This window comes from Cokeromyces recurvatus (genome assembly GCF_025118155.1).
Source record: "Cokeromyces recurvatus strain NRRL 2243 chromosome Unknown BX663scaffold_24, whole genome shotgun sequence".
Taxonomy (NCBI): domain Eukaryota; kingdom Fungi; phylum Mucoromycota; class Mucoromycetes; order Mucorales; family Mucoraceae; genus Cokeromyces; species Cokeromyces recurvatus.
In genome coordinates this window covers 234,147-250,729 of record NW_026251410.1, presented here as the reverse complement: position 1 = coordinate 250,729, position 16,583 = coordinate 234,147, and the positions used below count along the sequence as shown (strand labels likewise).

General features: G+C 31.2%; 8 protein-coding genes across 8 annotated transcripts; 5 read left to right on the top strand and 3 right to left on the bottom strand.

Annotated features, from left to right (window-relative positions):
• Positions 1 to 509: 509 nt before the first annotated feature.
• BX663DRAFT_458930 (chaperonin 10-like protein) lies at positions 510 to 1,622 on the top strand. The gene has a single exon (XM_051523910.1). The coding sequence runs from the start codon at positions 550 to 552 to the stop codon at positions 1,606 to 1,608; it is 1,059 nt and encodes a 352-aa protein (XP_051380298.1). The 5' UTR covers positions 510 to 549; the 3' UTR covers positions 1,609 to 1,622.
• On the bottom strand, positions 1,623 to 2,295 carry BX663DRAFT_477197 (transmembrane protein 6/97; the record flags this gene model as incomplete). The annotated part of the gene is made up of 3 exons (XM_051524279.1): positions 1,623 to 1,835; positions 1,904 to 1,933; positions 1,998 to 2,295. 3 exons carry the CDS (start codon positions 2,293 to 2,295, stop codon positions 1,627 to 1,629), a joined length of 537 nt encoding a protein of 178 aa, XP_051380297.1. The 3' UTR covers positions 1,623 to 1,626.
• A 139-nt stretch (positions 2,296 to 2,434) lies between these two features.
• BX663DRAFT_563233 (histidine phosphatase superfamily) lies at positions 2,435 to 3,298 on the top strand. The gene is made up of 3 exons (XM_051532001.1): positions 2,435 to 2,546; positions 2,619 to 2,728; positions 2,779 to 3,298. Exons 1-3 carry the CDS (start codon positions 2,471 to 2,473, stop codon positions 3,250 to 3,252), a joined length of 660 nt encoding a protein of 219 aa, XP_051380296.1. The 5' UTR covers positions 2,435 to 2,470; the 3' UTR covers positions 3,253 to 3,298.
• Positions 3,299 to 3,805: 507 nt separating this feature from the next.
• Positions 3,806 to 4,535, top strand: BX663DRAFT_488513 (uncharacterized protein; the record flags this gene model as incomplete). Its single annotated transcript, XM_051524819.1, has 3 exons — positions 3,806 to 3,863; positions 3,997 to 4,159; positions 4,223 to 4,535. The coding sequence occupies 3 exons, from the start codon at positions 3,806 to 3,808 to the stop codon at positions 4,533 to 4,535; spliced, it is 534 nt and encodes a 177-aa protein (XP_051380295.1).
• A 471-nt stretch (positions 4,536 to 5,006) lies between these two features.
• On the top strand, positions 5,007 to 7,087 carry BX663DRAFT_518234 (rab-GTPase-TBC domain-containing protein). Its single transcript, XM_051528841.1, has 4 exons — positions 5,007 to 5,346; positions 5,416 to 5,792; positions 5,861 to 6,253; positions 6,383 to 7,087. The coding sequence occupies exons 1-4, from the start codon at positions 5,079 to 5,081 to the stop codon at positions 6,917 to 6,919; spliced, it is 1,575 nt and encodes a 524-aa protein (XP_051380294.1). The 5' UTR covers positions 5,007 to 5,078; the 3' UTR covers positions 6,920 to 7,087.
• Positions 7,088 to 7,096: 9 nt separating this feature from the next.
• On the top strand, positions 7,097 to 9,030 carry BX663DRAFT_477191 (Aminomethyltransferase mitochondrial precursor). Its single transcript, XM_051524278.1, has 5 exons — positions 7,097 to 7,250; positions 7,328 to 7,500; positions 7,647 to 8,076; positions 8,179 to 8,359; positions 8,460 to 9,030. The coding sequence occupies exons 1-5, from the start codon at positions 7,152 to 7,154 to the stop codon at positions 8,786 to 8,788; spliced, it is 1,212 nt and encodes a 403-aa protein (XP_051380293.1). The 5' UTR covers positions 7,097 to 7,151; the 3' UTR covers positions 8,789 to 9,030.
• Positions 9,031 to 9,289: 259 nt separating this feature from the next.
• Positions 9,290 to 13,281, bottom strand: BX663DRAFT_518223 (P-loop containing nucleoside triphosphate hydrolase protein). Its single transcript, XM_051528840.1, has 8 exons — positions 12,957 to 13,281; positions 12,735 to 12,880; positions 12,258 to 12,619; positions 11,986 to 12,195; positions 10,118 to 11,904; positions 9,778 to 10,044; positions 9,539 to 9,717; positions 9,290 to 9,485 (listed from the first exon to the last, which is right to left on the bottom strand). Exons 1-8 carry the CDS (start codon positions 13,219 to 13,221, stop codon positions 9,420 to 9,422), a joined length of 3,282 nt encoding a protein of 1,093 aa, XP_051380292.1. The 5' UTR covers positions 13,222 to 13,281; the 3' UTR covers positions 9,290 to 9,419.
• Positions 13,282 to 13,444: 163 nt separating this feature from the next.
• On the bottom strand, positions 13,445 to 15,918 carry BX663DRAFT_518217 (cofactor of BRCA1-domain-containing protein). Its single transcript, XM_051528839.1, has 6 exons — positions 15,589 to 15,918; positions 15,201 to 15,506; positions 14,977 to 15,148; positions 14,781 to 14,917; positions 13,969 to 14,713; positions 13,445 to 13,911 (listed from the first exon to the last, which is right to left on the bottom strand). The coding sequence occupies exons 1-6, from the start codon at positions 15,843 to 15,845 to the stop codon at positions 13,798 to 13,800; spliced, it is 1,731 nt and encodes a 576-aa protein (XP_051380291.1). The 5' UTR covers positions 15,846 to 15,918; the 3' UTR covers positions 13,445 to 13,797.
• Between the last annotated feature and the right edge of the window lie 665 nt (positions 15,919 to 16,583).

The window sequence follows — 16,583 nt, the reverse complement described above, 5'->3', positions numbered from 1 at the left end:
TGTGGATACAACTAAGGCTGGTGAGTATAAACCATTGCTTTTGCCTCTAGTACCTACTTTTTCTAAATTCTATTAAAGAATACTGATCTAAAGTTATATATATATATATAATAGGAACTTGCTTAAAGGAGACAATGAGGTAATGCCTTACATCAGAATAGTATGTATGACTATTACTTCTAAGAACTGTTTAAAATATGTTGTGAGCACTGCTTCTTATTGGGGTAAATGTTTATAAAAAAAAGAAGCTAACTCCAAGATAGTTTCAGTATTTATATATCCTAATTTCGTTTTAAAAGATCAATTTATCTAAAAAATATACACACATATATTCAAAATGTCTCATTTGAAGATAATATCATATACTTATAATAAAGTATTTTTTTTTCTATTGTCACAGTCCGACTCGCAACAAGGATTATGTTTTCCTATTATGGAACATAGACTTTTATCATCACATAAATAATTTGCCACTTTTTTATTTTTATTATTATTTTTTTCTTCTTTGTTAACAATATATGCATATATTTATTTAAAAAGAAAAAAAAAATGCATGGTATTCAACTTGTTAAATACGGTTCTCCTAAAGAATCTCTTGTTTATAAAGAAGATTTACCCATTCCTAAAATAAAGTCGCCGCATGAAGTATTGGTTCGCATCAAAGCTGCAGGAGTTAATCCTGTAGATGCCAAGGTTGCTAGTGGAAATATAAAGTTTAGCACCTTTATCATATCTGTTCCTTCGATTCTTGGCGCTGATTTTGCAGGTATTATTGTGGAAAAGGGAGCTGCTGTCACAGAGTTTGAAGTAGGAGATGAAGTCTTTGGTAGCTTGTATTTTCCATCTAGCTTAAATGGAACATATGCTCAATACACAGTTGTGGATATCACAAAGGCTTCTATTGCTAAAAAACCTCAGCATCTTTCCTTTGAGCAAGCAGCTTCAGCTGGTATTGCTGTTCTCACTGCATACCAAGGTATTGTCAAAAATGGTCATCGTGTTGAAACACATCCTCATGAAAAAAGAAAAATTTTAATCGCTGGTGCTTCTGGTGGAGTAGGCAGTTATGGTGTACAATTAGCAAAGACTATTTATGCAGAGAATACAGTTGTGGGAATCTGTAGTGGCAAAAATATTGAATTTGTAAAATCACTCGGTGCAGATCAAGTGATAGATTACAAGGATGAAGTAGCTTACAAGTCTTTTATCACTGAAGAAAAGGATACATTTGATATCATTTTCGATTGCGTAGGTGGTGAAGACTATTATAGACAACTTGATCCTCTTTTAAAAAAGAATGGTGTCTATTCAACTGCTGTTGGCCCTATTGAACATATTGGATCCAATCATATTGGATTGTTTAATATTGTTTCCATCATTTCAAAAGTCGGCTATAAAAAAATATTTGCTCCTCATACTTATGCTGTCATCACTACCCTTCCTAACGCAGATTTCCGAAATAAAATTGCGCCTTTATTTGAAGCCAAAGCTATTCATGGTACAGTCCATGAAGATAGCAATATTATACCTTTAACTGAAGGATATAAAGCTCACGAAAGACTTCTTACACATCGTACAGTAGGTAAAATTGTCTTAAAAATTGATTAATAAAATCATGATTGCCTTTTATTCTGTCTTTTTAAGTATCTTGTTTACTTTCATATATTTGTTGACGCGAATAAATGAGTCAATCAACATAATGAGAGGTAAGATAAAATAAGGTGCATAAAAGCTACATAATACAAGACGTTCAGTTTGGTTCAGCTTTAATTCCGGATTCAACAATACTTCCAAAATGGAAGGTAAAACAGTCGTTGCGACATGAGAACCATAAACTAATTATTATTAAAATGAAATAAATGTTATATTTTCTTAAATAATAATAATAATATAGATAACTTACTAGCAAGTGGGAGTCGAATATATTTACAATCTATTATTATATAGTTTAATAATGAGCTTTTTAGTTGAATTTTAAAATATAAATGTGACATTACCTTTAATTAGCCCAACACAGGCTATAAAGAAAAATGGCAATTGAATCAATAATTCACAAACAATAAAACTCAAGTACCAATAAATAGGCGTAGAACTACCCATAAAAGGATCTTTGTATGTCAAAACATAAAAGTCCAAAGCATCTTTGAATATTTGGGGGACCCAATTAGGAGGATAAAATACTTGAAAGTCAATAGCTAAAGTAATAGGAATATGTGTAGCAAAGTAAACAAAATATATCAAGTCCAATGGACGTGAAAATAAGCTCTTCTTAGCTGCAACTACTTCAGCAGTCATTATTATTAAAGAAGAAGAGAAGTTAATGTAATTCAACTATTTTTTTTTTTTAAAAAAAAAAAGATAGTATTTTACGGCCACTATAATAAAAGCTGAGTTATAGATCATTATAAGACACATACTATTGCCTTTTTTTTTTAGCCACTTTCTTATAAAAAAAAAAAAAGAAAAAAAAATGTCTTTATTGGTGACTTTAGTTCGTCATGGCAATACCAATGCTAACAATGAACGTTGGTTACAAGGACATACTGGTAATATATATATATATATATATATATATTTCAATTTAAAGGCTTCGAGATTTATTGATATAATTCTTATAGATACTGACTTGAATGAAAACGGGTTAAAGCAAGCTGACAGTTGCGGTGAACGCTTAAAGGAACAAAATTTTGATCACGTTTATTGTAGTGACTTAAAACGTTGTAAACAGGTAAAATACATAATAAATATATTAGAATGTTATTCTAATTGTTCCATTAGACAGCTTCTGCCATTCTCTCCTATCAAAAATCTGTCTCTATTGATTACCTTCCATTATTACGCGAACGAGATTTCGGTAAACTTTCTCGTCAACCACTAAAGTACCTCAATACAGAGTCACAACGACTGAATTTAACTATCGATCAGTTCATCGTTAATCATCAAGGTGAAAGTGAAAAGACCTTTCGGGAAAGAGCAGTAGCTGCATGGAAATTTATTATTAAGGATGCACAAGAGAAAAAATATAGGTCCATTCTAGTGGTAACACATGGTGGACCATTAAAGTATCTCTCTAGTTATTGGATTGAGAGTGGATTTAAGACTGCTCAAGATGGGCTTGTAGTAGCGCCTGTAGCACAAGGCAATACAGCCATTACTCGTATCAGTGTGACAGATAAACTAATTTATGAGTTTAATTCAACAAATCATCTAAAGGAACAAAATTCAACTCAACCTCCTCCTCCAGCCGTTTAGAATAGCTGATATTATAGACTAGTTAATAAATAAATAAATAAAAAACACATCATATTTTTCTTGAATATTTTTTTTTACGCTGCTGGTGCTTGTTATTGGTTTTATCTGAAACATAAATATTATTACGCTATGTATAATATGTGATAAAATGCTCCTATCCTGCTTCTCTTCTTTTATTTTATTTCAACTAACTATAAAGTTTAATGAAAGGAGCTATAAACATTAAAGTTTACCACATTGCATTCTTAAAAATAAGTATCCTTTGTAACTTAAAAATAACAAAATTAATATTACATAGTAAAAAGGATCTATAACTCGAGTATAAAAGTCGAATCCACATAAGGAAGTATAATATTTAGTACACATTTGTACAATAATGTATGACCTGAGACTTTAACTCTTAAGCAGTAGCTTTTTTTTTTTTTTTTTTTTTTTTTTTTTTTTTTTTTTTTTTTTGAAAGAACAATGAGGTCAAAGCACCCATTTTAATAGCTTACTATACATCAGTCTTATTTTTCTTTACTTTTTCTTTTTTTTTTTATACCCCAAGAAAATGTATAAATCCATAATTCTTAATAAGATTGAAGCAGTAAAAGAAAGCAGAGCGTTAGGTATAGAGTATGAGGTATTTTAAAGCTGCTTTGTTTCTCATAAGCACTATATCTACTTGGGAAAGAAATCACAGCCAACATGCAAGGATCGTAAACAAACCGGACATTATAATAAAAATTATTATAAATGTAGACTTTATAAAGAAGACAAAGCAGATGACGGTGAGCAAAGACAAACTGATAAGTTTTATGCATTCTAACTCTTTTTTGATAGTCGGTACAAGCCGGAAACGACAAAGCTCAGAGACCAAGAATATCAAGAGACAAGCAAAACGGCAGCGGGTAGATGTGGCTAAGTAAGCCAACAGACTTTATTTATTTATTTATTTTCACGTTAATTGACGTATTTCATAATATAGAGTAAAACGGAGGCCCGCAAAGTTTAGTCAAGATGCCGCCAAGGTTCTGCTAATAGTTTTTGGAGTAGGAATGTTTGGAAAAGATGGCGTAAATCTTAAAGGAAACAAATGCAGAGCTACTGGTGTTCTTTGGAGGGCAATTAAGAGGAGGGAGAAAGAAGGTGGTCTTTTGGCGATAACTATTGATGAGTTTAAGACATCAAAAATATGCTACAAATGCTACAATGATTCGTTCAAAAAAAGTAAAAAATATGAAAGGTTCCAGTGTTCTTGCTTGCAAAAACTGTCGAACACTGTGGCAAAGGGATCATAATGCTACTAAGAATATGTCGCTCATATCGTCGTACATCTGGAATGGCTACGATCGTCCTTCCATGTTCCTCCCCACTAGATTAGCTTGATCAATTTTTTTTTATTTTCATCAATCGCCATAGTAAACACGGTTTCCCTTTTAGGGATTTAGATTTTTACAGGTAAGCATCTGAAAGGCACCGTTTTTTCGTCCATAACTAATTTCTTTTTTGTCTGAAAATTAATTTTAATTTGTCCAAAAAAAAAAAAACTAACATCCTTCGAATTTGAAGTGCGAATAGTGTATAAGGAGAGTAAGAATACAATGAAATAAGGGATTCATTATAGTAAAACAAAAAAAAAAAGAAAAAAAAATTTTAGAGGGGGGGGGGGCAAAGAGAGAGGCAAAACAGTAAAATGCCCCGCTTTTTTTTTTTTTTTTTTTTCTAATTATACATTAATATAAAATAATAAATCAATTAATTGTATCTTGCTTCTTTTTTCTTTTTATCCTATAACCCAACATTTTTTTTTCTTCTTTTTCTTTCCCTTATATTTTACAAAGATGCAAGTAGTACAAACAAACTATCTTAATCAAAACGAACAAGTAGAAGCATATGTAACTAACAATAAACAGCAAAATAATCAAAAGCCAACAATGATAAGCAAAGGTGGCACTGAAATGTTTGATAAAATTACTACATTTTCTGATGATGACAGTGCTTGTTCTTTTTATTCTGAAGAAGACGAAAAATTATTAACACCACCTTTAGCTACACCTGAAAAAGAGCTACAAGAACCTTATTTAGCAAAAGAAGATGATGTAGATTGGGGTAAATATTATCATTCATGAACGAAAGCTTTTCTTTTATTTCTAAATCTACAACATAAATGTATAATAGCATTCTGGTCTAAAGTTATTTCAAATTATAACCATTTTAGTCAATCAGAATTAAAATCATTATCAATTCAAGTTCAGCAAGGAATACCTTCCGCTTTAAGAGGCGCCATTTGGCCTTTATTGGCAAATAATAATAATAAAATAAATTCTTCTGAAGAATCATTACAGAATTACTATATTGGATTATTAAAGCAAGAGTCTGTTTATGAAAAAGCGATTACACGTGACCTTCATCGAACATTCCCTCATCATCCTTTCTTTCAATCTTCTGTAGGTCAAGAGTCTTTATTTAATATAGTAAAAGCTTATTCTATACATGATCCTGAAGTAGGTTATTGTCAAGGTTTACAGTTTATAGCAGGACCATTGCTCTTGAACGTAAGTGAAACATCATGTTTATGTATGTATATATTTGTATATTCATCTCTCTCTTTCTTTCTCTCCAGATGCCAGAAGAAGAATCATTTTATGTTCTTATTCAGCTAATGCAACAATATGAATTAAGAGGGCATTACACACCTCAGCTTGATTTATTACGACAACGTCTATTTCAATTTGATGGCTTATTAGCTGATCATTTACCTCATATCCATAGACATTTTAATGAACAAGGTGTCCGTTCAAATATGTATGCCTCTCAATGGTTTTTAACCTTATTTGCCTACAAGTTTCCATTAAACGTCGTTTTCCGTATTTATGATACCTTATTTACAGAGGGAGTTCATTGTCTTTTCCGTATAGGTTTAGCTTTATTATCTAAAAATCAATCGACTATTTTATCTCTAGATTTTGAAAATTTAGTAGCCTACTTAAAAGATGATATGTTGACCATATATAATGTAAGCTGTAAGCAAAAAAAAAAAAAAAAAAAAAAAAAGTAAATATTTTGATTTTAACATTTTTTCTTTTTTCTTCCTTCTCCTTTTTATCTCTCTTCTACTCCCTTATATCTATATTTATATATTTAGGATAATATTACAGAATTACTTTGTGAGTCAAATGAAATTAAAATTTCAAGTAAACGCTTGGATCGATTAGCAAAAGAATATTATACACAAGCTATAAAAGCAGATACAGAAGCAAGTCTAATTGAAGTTATGCGAAAAAAGAATCGTACCTTGACTGAACAATGTAAAAGCTTAGAAGTGGAAGGCAATCAAGTGAAAAAGGAATATGCGCTGGTCGCAGAGGAATTGATTACAAAGAAATTAGAGCTAGCACGTATTCATGATGAAAATGACGCATTAAAGGTACAAACAACAGAATTACGAAGGATGCTAGATTGTATTCCAGAGGAGATTGAACAACGGGTACAGTCCGATATGGAAACATTGTGTTTAAAAAATCAAGCCTTGAGTCAAAAAAATGCACAGTTACAAGATCAATTAGCGGATATGGAAGCATTAGTAACTGAAATGAAATTAAAATATGCGCAAAGTGAAAGTGAGCGGGTTGCCTTAAAGCAAAAGTTAAATGACCTAAAAAAATGGATGGAAAGTGTATGAATAAAATTATTTGTGTATATCATAGTATCCATGAATTATTGTATAGTAAAAAAAAAAGTTTCCTTTAAAGTACATCTTCTTTATTTCACCGAGCCAACTTGTATGACCTATAAGAAGAAAAAAAATATAGATGTTGTTTTGATCAAAATGCACTATTTTTAAGATTTTTTCTTTTTTCTTTTTTTTTTTTTTTTTTTCTTTTCTTCTACATTTTTTTTTTTGTTAAAAAATTATGATCATCACTAAGGTTTCTCGCTCATCTTTTGGATCTATTCTTGCTAGTCGATCTTTAAGCAAACGGGTTTATAGTAGTTCTATTAATCATACTGAAGTATGTATATAATTCTATAAAACAAAACAATTTTCTTTTCTTTTTTTTTATTAACGTTTTTTTTTCCATATTATAAGTCTCTTAAAAAGACTGCCCTATATGATTTTCATATTCAGTATGGAGGAAAGATGGTGCCATTTGCAGGTTATGCTATGCCTGTTCAATATGCTAGTATGGGTGTATTAGCTTCTCATCTTCATACACGACAAAAAGCCTCCATATTTGATGTATCGCATATGCTTCAATCTCGGTATGAAGAAGTATACAATATACAATATACAATACACAATATATATACAATATATATGTACAATATATATATATATATATTTGTATATTTATATAATATCATGACTGGGGAAATTCATATCAAAATACAATATAATATTATTATAGTGTTATTGGTAAAGATCGTAAAAAATTCTTTGAAACATTAGTGGTTGCCGATTTACATCAATTACCTGTTGGACAAGGTACTCTATCTGTTTTCACAAATGAACAAGGAGGAATTATCGATGATACTATCGTGATGCAACACGATGATAGTCTTTATGTGGTATCTAATGCGGCTTGTGCTGATAAAGATTTAGCTCATATTCGAAGGTATCTAACTGAGTTTCAAAATAAAGGATATGATGTGGACTTTCAAGTCATTACAGATCATTCCTTAATTGCTATTCAAGGTCCTAAAGCAGCGATTGCACTTGAATCATTAGTAGGTAAAAGTCTGAATGATTTTAGCTTTATGCATGGTAAATATATGGATATAGCGGGTGTACCTTGTCATGTTGCTCGTTCTGGTTATACAGGGGAAGATGGATTTGAAGTAATATATATATATATATATATATATATATATGTATATGTATATACATATTATCTTCTTCTTTAACTAACTTGACTTATTTATTTACTGTTTCATGTTTAGCTTTCTATCCCTACTGAAGAAATTGTTCATATTACAGAGAAATTAGTGTCTCATCCTGATGTTGAATTAGCAGGATTAGGTGCTCGAGATTCACTTCGTCTTGAAGCAGGTCTTTGTCTATATGGTAATGATTTAGATGAAACTACAACACCTATAGAAGCTGGTTTAACATGGACTATTCGTAAGTTCCTATTATTCTAAATATTTATTATCATTATCATTTTCACTCACTCTCTCTCTCTCTCTCATAAATTTATTAAACTTTTATAATTATATAATAGCCAAATCACGTCGTGAGACAGGTGGATTCTTGGGTGCAGAGCATATATTACCTCAGATTAAAGGAGGTGTGACACGTCGTCGAGTAGGTCTCTTTATTGAAGGTGCTCCTGCTCGTCAAGGTGCTGAAATCTTGAATGAGGAAGGAGAGATGGTTGGTACTATCACATCAGGCTGCCCTTCCCCTGTTCTAAAGAAGAACATTGCTATGGGTTATGTTAAAAATGGACTTCATAAGAAGGGCACTGAATTAAACGTCAAAGTTAGAAATAAGCTTCAAAAAGCAGTGATTACCAAGATGCCTTTTGTTGAAGCAAAGTATCATAAATAGGGATGCAGATAATCATTCTTTGAAACATTATATTATTTATAAATATGCATTATATTTCTAGAATAGCATTCATAGATAATAAAACAAAAGAGATATATTTATATACAGACTGTCTATGGTAGTTCATATACATATATATTGCTTGATTCGTCTATTATATAGTTGCAAAATATATATTTTAATTTTTTAAGAGAGATGAAAAAAATAAAATAAAATAGCACCGTCCTTTAATAATTATAAATAATCCATTAAATTGAAGTTAAATACATGGATAATTGTAAAATAGACTTATCTTCTTCTTTTTTTTTTTATCATGTATTGTTATTGTCTATAGAGTCCAAGTTTTCGACCAACTTGCTTTATGTATTCGCAATATCTATACGAATATTAAGCTCAATAGTTTGATAATTGAAAAAAATAAAATAAATAAATAAATTTATTTTACTTTTGAGATATTGACAGGTAAAGGAAAGAGTGCATTAAAAAAAAAAAAAAAAAGACATTAGTTTTAAAAGTCTCTGCTCTTCACAACCATGATGAATCAATATTATTGATCTTCTGACTATAACTTGGATAGAAGGTATTTATTTGTAACATTATTATTTTATTTTTCTTTAGTAATTTAACTTATTTAGTTCTTCTTTAATGTTCTTTGTTTTTCAGCATGCTCCACTAATTTTTTCTCAACAAACATACCCTGAAGAAAAGATATTATTATCTATTTATTTATTATTAAAATAGGCATCTTACCTTTCTCTTTCTAACTGTATCCATATATTTTCTGGCCAAGTTCTCTTTATCCGCTTTTTCACCTAAATCTTCTAACTCTTCTTCTGTTGTAGGAACCCAGAAAGGATCTTCATCCAGCATATCAAATCCATTGAATACTAACTGAGGACTTGCTGCACCGGAAGTTCTTTTACGAATTTCTAATAAACATAAATAAATGAATAAATAAATAAATATATAAATATATTTTAATTTCTTACCATCTGAGAAACCAAAACTTTCAATAACTGGTAATAAAGACTTGATTTGCCAAAATGATGTACCATCCTTCAAATCTTCAGAAACAATTCTACCTTTCCTTTTAGAAATAACACCATATACACGGCCCAAAACTTCAGCGGTAGCTTGAATATCACATGAATACATAGCCAATAATAAACGTGGTGACCAGTCCAAGAAACCTTGTCTAAAAGCTTCTTTAGCTGCTGCAATTACTTGGCCTTGAATAATATGAAGACGAGAACGAACTATGATAATAATAATAGTAAGTAATATATTCAAACATTTAGTTATTATTATTATATATATATATGTGCATACCATCAATGGATTCACCATTAGATGTTACCATTTCTTCAGGATGAAGTTCAATGCCTTGTACTATATAACAAACACCTGTCATAGGTTCAGCACATAAAGGACCAGCCAAAGTTGATAATTGGAAACCAGTATGGATATGGAAATCAACATCCAAAATAGAAAGTGAACTATCATCTTCATCACTGACTTTAAGAACCTCATCTGCATGATCATCTTCTGATACTTCAGTATTCTTTGTATTCATCTGAAAGAAAGGCTTTCTAATATAACCTGGAATATCATTTATAAGCAAATTAGAACCTATACGACGGGGACCAAAGGCCCAGATTTTATCAACAAGTGATTCATCCCATAGATAAGCAAACGGTCCACCTTCCTTCTTGGCTTCCGCAAATTCCTTTCTTAATGCGCTTTCAAGTTCCATAGGTGATAAACGATGGCTCGGGACCACAGGTCCTGCTGTTTCACCTGTTTCATCCTCATCTTCATCCGACGAGGATGGATTCTTCTTTTTGTTTGTTGCTATCTTTTCATCCACAATAGCTTTAATAGAAGCAGTATGCTCCGTTAAAAAGTCAGTAATACGTGTAGGTAAAGGCACAGTTTGGATTTTTAATGTTAAAAACTTTGAGTTAATCTTGATTTCAATTTGGCCACGAGGTGTGGTAAGACCGTCCTTTTCTTTATTAGTCGAGAGATCCCCTCGAACGATACTTTCTCTGAAGGGCACAATAGGTTCAGAGGCATGAATCTCAATCTTTGCAAATCGTTCTTTTAGATCACGAAGACATCTTTCAAGATGAAGTTCACCCGCTGTCAGGATGACATGTTCGCCCGTTTCCTGAAGCATAACCTCAACGCAAGGATCTGCTTGGTTCAAAAGACGAAGCCCCTCTACTAGTTTATCCATCTGAGTTGGGTCCTCAGGTTCAAGAGCAACACGTACAATAGGCGCCGTATCCATCTTGATGCCAGCCATATTACGCACATCTTCATTGATTATACTTGATAAGGTACCATTTTTCAAAAGGTGTCCTTCTAAGCCACCAATACCAAATACATTACCAGCAGAGACTTCATTCAATGCTTCCAGGTCTCGGCCCATGATGAGATATAGGTTTTGAACAGTAATTTCAGAGACATGCTTTTTAGGATACTTGGGATCATATTTAGGTCCCATCACATATAACTTTTGACCCACTCGAATAGTACCACTATAAAGGCGAGCAAAGCCAATGAGTCGTTCACCTTTAAGATCTTCTTTAGAGACATCATCTTCCTTTTCTTGACTGGCCGTATCATGACTACCAAGTTGATCAAGATTTAAGGGAATTCCTTCACCCGACTGATCTAAAAGAGCTTGAGCCATGCGTAGTTCACGTTGTTGTCTACCACGTTCACGTATCTCCTCTGCTGTCATCTGAGTACGACGATTTTCAGGCAATAACTCGACAGGGACAGCAAACATCTTACTTACATAAGCTACAGCAGGTGCATCAGAGGAGCCATCACAGCTATAAAGGGCCTTTTCAACATCATTAGATGCTTCAAGAGGTTCATTATCTTTGTGATGAATATTAGGATATAGTATTTTAGGAATTCGAACACGTTGTGCCTCTGTAGGAGGGGGTAATTGGCCAATGACAGCTAATAAGACACAAGTAGACAATGGAAGCCATTGAGAGAAAATGGCTGATAGTAAGTTTTGTGGGTCTCTAGAACGTAAATCTCTGGGCAATACTTTCACTTTTAATGCGTCCACAATTTTCTCTACACGCTCACGATTACTAAACATGAATATAAGTGTACATGTGTGTATATTTATTAAAATGATAGTCCCTCTTTTTCTTTTCTTTTCTTTGACTTACGGTTCAATAACAACACTATGATAAACAGCCCAAATATTTTCAAGCACAAACTGAACAAACATTGGTTTCAAATTTCTACCCTTCAAGTGTTTTGGTAAAATAACACGCTTAGCTTTTGGATCAAAATAATATTCACCCCACAAACATTTTTGTAGAACTTGTTCTTTAAATCCAAGTTTTTTCGCATAAAGCGAAGCAAACTGTTGTACTCTATCATTAATTTATAAGCTTTCTCTTTTCTATAATTGAAATAAAATAAATGTATTGATTACCTGAAAGCCCAGCCATCAACGGCACTAGCAAAAATTACATTTCCCTTTGCTGGATCAAAATAAATATCCGAATCATCACATTCTTCCATACTCCAATCATATATTTTATTGGAATCAAATGCCTCTTCTTCTTCTTTTGTTCTCTTATTTTTAGCCTCCATCATCTTTCTTGCTTCTTCTTCCATCAAATCACCTGTAAAAAAGGTAGCCATCACAGCATTTGCTTGTTCTAGAATTTTATTAATATGTACGTAGGCTTCTTGTGGTGTCATTTGTAATTCAACAATTAATCGATCCATCTTATTAAACACTAATACAGGTTTTACTTTATCAATCCATGCTTGATGTAAAACAGATATAGTCTAGTTCTGTATTAATTTTCAATATAATCAAAAAATACATGTTTCCTGTTTTTTTTTTTTTTTTTTTTTTTTTTTTTTTTTTTTTTTTTTTTTTTTTTTTTTTTTTTTTTTTTACCTGTGTACAAACACCTTCTACAACATCAATCAATACAAGACCACCGTCACATAAACGTGAAGCAGTAGATACCTCAGAAGAAAAGTCAACATGGCCTGGTGAATCAATCAAGTTGATCAAATATTCACTTTCAGTTGGCTGCGCCTCTTTTTTTTTTTTTGTGGAAAAAAAAATACATTGTTATTTACTGATTTTTTTTTTTTTTTTTTAAAAATAGTATACCTCCATTGCTAGCTGTTTTTACTAGTTTAAAATATAAACTAATAGCACTAGATTCCATCGTGATACCTCTTTCTTGCTCGTCCTCACGAGAATCGAGGTATCTCACTTTACCCGCCATTTTTGATGAAATAATACCATTAGTAGCTAAAAGGGAATCTGACAGAGTTGTCTTTCCATGATCAACATGTGCAAGAATGCAAATATTTCGAATATTTTTTGTATTCTTTTGTAATGAAGATAGTTGTTTTGGTGTAATCGCTGGCATGATCTTTGATTATAAAAAAAAAAAGATAAACTATGTATATAAATATATAAAAAAAAAAAATATACCTGTGTGTGTGTGTATTTATATGTGTGTGTTTCATAAACAACAAAGTTTGATAGCGGTATTTGAAAGTATCTTTATTTATTAGCTGCTGCTGCTGCTGCGGTAAATGCATATTGTTAAAATTATATCGTACTGTTGTCATATCTATCACAAGCCAGCGAAAAAAAAAAAAAAAAAAAAGAAAGAATGTCGATCAAGTATATAAAGATCTTTAAACGGTTATTGAAGTTTAACCATCCCCTCCCCCTCTACCCAAAATCTGTTGCCTAAAATGTTACTCTCGGCTACTGCTTTTCTTTAATAAACTTTAGTGTGTTCTTTCGCTAGATGACATAGCTTTTTTTTTTTCGAGTTACTGCCTCCAAGTAGGGTGCCACTTGAAGCATGCAAAATGATTATTACTTTCGCTGTTCTTTGAGAATTAATATACATGTTATAAAACTGCCCTTTAAGTTCTTTATTTACTTCTCATCCCCATAAAAAATTATTCATTAGCCATTATTACTAACTTTATTATGAAGAAAGGAAACGAATAAGTATAGGAGAATTAATTCGGTAATCGCCATTCAATATGCTATTAGATCTTGTTATTAAATAACCATATACATCCTTCAACTTTTGTAAGTGCTATAACAAAAAAAAAAGTCAATTATTATAAAATCAAAAGACATATTTATGCTTTACCTTTTCATCTTTAAAACCATTAATAATCATGTATTCTGCCCATTCAGTGATGATTGTCACTTGATTACCAATTCTATTCAATGACTTTGAATCGATATAATATTCTGCCAGGAAACGAACCATTTGTTCATGAATCATCCAATCCCAACTAACCACTTTAAATAAGAAATGAATAATGACGCCTTGTTTCCATCTCTCATCCGTGATACATTCTACTGCATGACTTTTAGATAGTACATCAATCATTGTCTTCACAAAGCCTAAATAAGTTTGTCGATAGATGACTCCTTCTTCTTCAAAGTCGGGGGCTGGCCATGTTTCTAATATAAAAGGTAGGTATCGACTCAAACTATAAATATTGCCTTCTCGTATACAATCGATAAGATAGCTTGTAAATACTTTTCTTGCAATATCGCTTTTTTGTAATAGGTAAATCATAGTATTTTGTATCTTTTCTCCGTTAGAATAGAGTGTATCAGGTCCTTTTTCTAACATCATGGCACACATTGTATCCCAAAAGTTTTCCTTCAACTCTTTTTCTAATTTTGGAATCTTTGTGTGGTTTGGAATAGCTACAGGAGCATGTTGAGCAAGATTAAGCAATTTACTGATATAACTCACCAGCTTCCTTGTGGGGCTCTGTGATTGTGGGATCTTTTCTAATAAAGTACTTTTCAATAATTTGACAATCATGGAAGCTAAAAAGTTTGAAATCATAGGCTCCATCAAAATCATGGCAAAATCACTAAAACATATAATTGTATTTGTATCATTCTAGTCAAAAAAAAACACGCACTAATGATGTCACTTACGCATAAAGAGTAGATCCATTCTCAACATCATCAAAACATTCTTTAATTCTCTCTGTAATTGTTTCATCCATGTTTTGATTACGTACACAAGTATCCAAAATAAAAATCAGTTGATGACAAGGATCTAAATCAGTAATCTAAAAAAAAAAAGCTCCTTTAAATTCACATGAAATACTACTCGTAAACTCATTATTACCTGATGACAATTGTTCTCATGAAAATTCATTAATATATCTACACGCAAAGAACATAAGCTAGGATGAGGAGTTGCTTCAAACACAATACGAATCATTTTTATAAACATTTCATAAATTTGTGGATCTTGATTGATGATGGCCATCACTTTCTCTATAATTGGATGTTGACGTCTGTATAAAATAGACGTTAATAGTTGATATATAATAGGAATAATAACAAAACCTTTGTTCAATTATTTCTTGATAATTATCAGGCTTAATATTTAAAGCTAAACTTTGCAAACCTTCATCATGGTGATAACTATTAACCAATGAAATCATGGTCTGTTGAAAATATGATTCATCTTGTTTCCAAACGCGTTGTTTAATATTCATTGGACAATTTTCAAATACTGCCATATTATTTTTTAATTGTTCAATCACGTCATCTTCAATGTGGCGTTCAAATTTCTTTAATAATGCCATGGGAATAGGCTGCATAAGTGGTGCATGAATATATGGAACAGTTCTTTTAAATAAATCATAAAAACTAAAGAAAGATACAGAGAGAGAGAAAGGATGACGTTTAACCTTCAAAGTTTTGTATTTTTTTTTTCATTCTTTTAACTTACTTTTCAAGTTGAAATGTAGGTTTTTCAATCTGTTCAACAACCGCTTTATTTAATGCATCCAAACATGCTTTATGAATTTCTAATCGACTGTATCCGCATAATTCTAATAAAGGATAAATGTTTTCAATGTCAGGTAGATCAAGTCCATAATCTTTTTGTATGGCTTTAATAGCTTCTAAAGGATCTCCAGATTGTGATAATAAAGTTCTGATTTCTTCTTCTGCAGGTCCAATAAGTTGTTTCTTGTCATTTAACATGGTTAATATTTATAAATTAGAAAAGAAAGAGAAAGAGAGTGTGTGTATTTTTTTTTTGTCTACTTAAAAATTGATAATAGCAAAAAAAAAGGTCACAATTACATTCTTCATAAAATTTGGTAATTTATATTGACAACACTACTTAACTCGATAGAAAAGAAAAAAAAAAGTAGGTATATATAATTCTTATTATTGAGTTTTATGCATTTTTATTATCATTTAGCTGATGTTATAAGACTATTTTCTTTCTAATGATTCATTATCACAGATATTCACAAAAAAAAGGACGTGTGTAATCGGTTAAAAGAAAGACTGTACTAAAGTAGAACCAGGGCCTTCTTGTATAAAATCTTTTAGACCATCAGTTTATATAAGAAATGATATGATGATAGAGTATAATAAATATTATTAGTTGTACTGCAAAGGTTTTTATTAATATCCACTCTATAATGAATATCATAACTCGCACTGCTAATGCTAGAAACAAGGCAAGTACGGAGTATATATTACTAGAATGATAGATATAAAAAAGGCACACGCACACGCACACGCACACATAAATGTATATGTATATGAATATAGGATGACTACTTAAATACGTTTTATTAAAGATATATACGTATAGCATAAAATATTGATAAATGTTATTCTTACTTGATTAGATAATATTATATATGCTGCCACGGGAGTATAGATCATCATTAAAGTATATAATCATTATGATATATTAACTTTATA